This window comes from Rhopalosiphum padi, chromosome 1 (genome assembly GCF_020882245.1).
Source record: "Rhopalosiphum padi isolate XX-2018 chromosome 1, ASM2088224v1, whole genome shotgun sequence".
Taxonomy (NCBI): domain Eukaryota; kingdom Metazoa; phylum Arthropoda; class Insecta; order Hemiptera; family Aphididae; genus Rhopalosiphum; species Rhopalosiphum padi.
In genome coordinates this window covers 33,431,829-33,435,897 of record NC_083597.1, presented here as the reverse complement: position 1 = coordinate 33,435,897, position 4,069 = coordinate 33,431,829, and the positions used below count along the sequence as shown (strand labels likewise).

Genomic DNA, 4,069 nt, shown 5'->3' with positions numbered 1-4,069 from the left:
ATACAATAAATAACTGATAAATAAAAATTGAATGTTTTTAAAAATATTAAAAAACTAAAAAGAATAACATTTTTGACAAACTTGTCAGCTATCCTCCTCGTGGTATCTCTTGGATTGCACTAATAGTCTGAAAATTTGACTAAATATTGAAAAAAATATATAATGATTTGGGAATCAACTCCTACGTACCTTTTAAGGACCCGGGAATCAATTCGTATGTAGCTTAAAAGCTAAAAAGGAAACAGTTTAATCAGAATACCAAATGTTATGATGCGATCACTAAGATCACGCATAGTCACCGCATAGTTCCGAGTTCTGCTCTTACTGAAATAATACCATAAAAGGGTATATTATACCGATTGAGACCTTTTATCTAAAATTAATGGATTTTAAAACGTCGTAACACTTTTTTTCACACCACCACTTTTCTTAACCAGACTTTAAAATTATTTGTCTGTAAGACTTAAAATATTTTAAATTAATCGAAACATTGCCAAGTTCGCTAATTATTTTGATTATTGTATTCACCTTGAAATTAACGGACGAACTGAAAATAAATGTGTTTTCGAAAGGTTAGTTAATTTACTTGCAGTCGTTGATATGTCGTTTAGTTAAAACAGTCGATAGTTGATGTATAGCTATACTAAAAATAGTTTCATTCTGTGGAATATTACTATAGGTGGAGTTAATATGTTTTCCAAGAAAAAAATACGTACCCGTGGAATTTAAATTATTTTTCAGGGGGGGAAAAGTATCGGTAGAATTTTAATGTTTAAATTCAACACAAAAATCAACAACATACAAATCGATGAAATTTAAAATTGTCCATAAGTAGTTAGAGTCATAATTAAGAGTCTGTCATGAGGAGCATGTTTGCAAAATCATTTGGTGACAACAAGACTTACAATTAGAGTTAGGTCTTACCATTACCCATCATTCATATTGACTTGCAATTCGTAATTTGTAATTTTTTTTAAATCGTATTAAATTAAATAAATAAATAAATATTAATAGTCAAAAAATAAAAATTGTTGACTGGAAATACATATTTCAAAAGCTTGATATTACGATATATAATAATAATAATAATATTTATTTATTTATGTTTTCATATATTTATATATTCTTAAATATTAAAACAAAATGTTTCTACCTGTTAATAATTATTGTAAATTATTATTTATCTATATTTTTTAGAAAATATAGGTACGTATTTTCCGTAATTTTATTTATAAATAAGTTTCATCAATCTATTAACCAATTTTTAGGTTATAAAAATAGACTAAAAAAATTATATTGTAAAAATTTAGAGTTTACTGCTGTTAATATCAACTTCACTATCGAAACAACTAACTGCATATAAATTCATTAACTGTGTTAAATAATGAACCTTAGATAGTAAGATAGTAATTGTTATGCCATTTTAGGCATATTATGCCAATTAAATTAAATTTTAATATATTGTGTTTATTTTTTACAATTAATTTAAGCCCAGAATAGTATGAATTTCAAGAAAAATTTTATCGCATCTAACGTCGTGAACAAAACATGTTTTAAGCTTTTATTTATATTACTATATATTTATTGACAAAAAACACATCGATATTTTATACTTATTTATTATTTTTAAATGCGTAGTAGCATTATTGTTATTTTACAATAACAAATACTTTTTGTATATATGTACGATAAGTAGTTGATAAAAAGGTTTGATAGAAAATTTGATTTAGGTTGTATACTTTAAAGAGGTCGAAATTCTTAATATTTTTATTTTACTATAGTGAAAAGCGGGAATTCTTATTTTTACTAACTTAGAGATTTAAGAATATCTAAAAATGTGTGAACATTTAATACCTATAAAACTCATAATAAGTAATTAATTGTTCAATTCAAAAAATTTAATAATTTTCAGTTACGTACATTTTTTATAAGCATTTAAATTTAGAATTTTTACAAAATTTGTTATAAACTAGAAAAATACAAGTTATTTTGTATTAAAAAAAACAAAACAATTTTCTGTTATGTATAGGAAACCTAGATTTTAAAATTAAATTTAAGGTTTTTATATGTTTTTCGATATTTATAACATAAATAAGAAATTAATCGTAAAATGTCCAATACATTATTGGATATTCACTCGTATAATAAATATTATTTTCCAAAGATTTTGTTTTTTATGTATATTAAAAACGAACAATTGTCGATGTTTAAAATTTTCTGAAAGTGTTGGTAATTTTTTTTTCTAATTGTATAGAGTGTGTATCAAAAGTCTTCATCTGGTTATAAATTTACATAGTTTGGTTATCCCGGAGTTGCCCGATTGCGTCCAAGTACACATTGGTTCACAAAACAGCTTATAATTAATAAAATATATGGTTCAATTTGTTATGGCAACTCAGACTCAAAAATCTTAAAAATAGTCGACACAATCCACAACGCAGGACTGAGATTGTCAATTGGAGCTTTTAAAAGCAGCCCGATAATAAGTTTGCTTTCCCTGACTGGAGAACCTCCACTTCATTTCCGTAGACTTAAATTATCTCTCAATTATATAGCTCGTATCTTATCTACACCAAATAATTCAACCATTCATTTTTTAAATAAAAATCGTTTTTCCAATATATACGAACATAATCCTAAATTAAGAAAACCATTAGGACTAAGACTACAGCAAGAGATGATGGAAATTAATATCGTAGCCAATGAAATATGCCAACGTGAAAACTGCCAGATACCTACTTGGAAACAACCAAATTACTGAGTTGATACAAGCCTAACAGTTCACTCGAAAAAAGAAACTTCAAATATTATCTACCATAATTTATTCAACGAACTTAGACATAGTTCCAGTACCAGTACTCAGATCTACACCGATGCTTCTAAAACTGAAATGGGAATAGGACTTGCAATAGTCCACCTCAACGAAACTAAGCAGTTCAAACTTAACATTTACAACAGCATTTATACAGCTGAATATCTTGCTTTATATAAAGGAGTCCAATTAGCTCTACAGATTCAAGATACTAAAATAGATATATGTTCTGACTCACTCAGTGCCTTAGCTAATTTGCAATCAATAATACTTTCAGAGCCATTGGCTATACTAATTAGCAACCTTCTTTCAAAATCAAGCAAAGATATTCAATTCGTATGGATCCCTGGTCATTGCAACATAAAGGGAAATGAAAAGGCAGATGAAGCAGCTAGAAATGCAATTATGAGTCCAAACAGTGAATTAATCCCTTTTTCCTCACTTGTTGACATAAAGAGGAATATAAATAAATACTGCGTTGAATGGTGGAACACAAAATGGCACAACACCACGGAAAACAAACTTAGAAAAATTAAACACTCTGTCGAACTCTGGCCAAAATACACCGACCTAAATAGGAAAAATGAGGTAATTCTTAATCGCTTAAGAATCGGCCATACCAAATTCACACACGGACATCTCATGGCTAAAACAGATCCACCCCTATGCCCAACATGCAACATAAACTACTCTATCAAACACATCATTGTCCACTGCCCAAACTTTAATGCAGGCAGAAGAGACTTCAACATCCCTGATAACCTGTATGATGCTATTGGTCCTTTTTCTAACTGGCGAAACATAATTTTATACCTTAAAGAAATTGAATTGTATAACAGCATATAATAAGTTTGTTTATTTGTAATACTTGTTTTTAATTGTATATAATCGAATTGTCCAATAACTTATAATACCTAAAATGTAAAAATGTAATACCAGTAAAGCTAATAACATTGTAGTTGATGCTTAAACAATAATATAAAAAAAAAAAAAAAAAAAAATTAATAAAATAAATAAAATATTTAAAAATTTTAAATACTGTATTGGAGCCATTTGGAGGTATTTGTATTTTAAATTATAAATTAAGTATAATTAATGCCTCAATAAATAAATAGTCGCATATTAAAATAATAAATTGTTTACAATAAAAAAAAGATAAAATACAACCAATATTTCAATAAATAGTAAAATAATTTTATTGTGTTAGAGGTAGAGTTTTAAAACTCATTATTAAAAAAAAATTAAATATTTCCAAGT

The 4,069-nt window shown here is 26.8% G+C and overlaps 1 protein-coding gene across 1 annotated transcript; it reads left to right on the top strand.

The window, feature by feature from the left end:
- Nucleotides 1–2,890: 2,890 nt before the first annotated feature.
- LOC132925468 (uncharacterized) lies at nt 2,891–3,658 on the top strand. The gene has a single exon (XM_060989865.1). It carries the CDS (start codon nt 2,891–2,893, stop codon nt 3,656–3,658), a length of 768 nt encoding a protein of 255 aa, XP_060845848.1.
- The last annotated feature ends 411 nt before the right edge of the window (nt 3,659–4,069 follow it).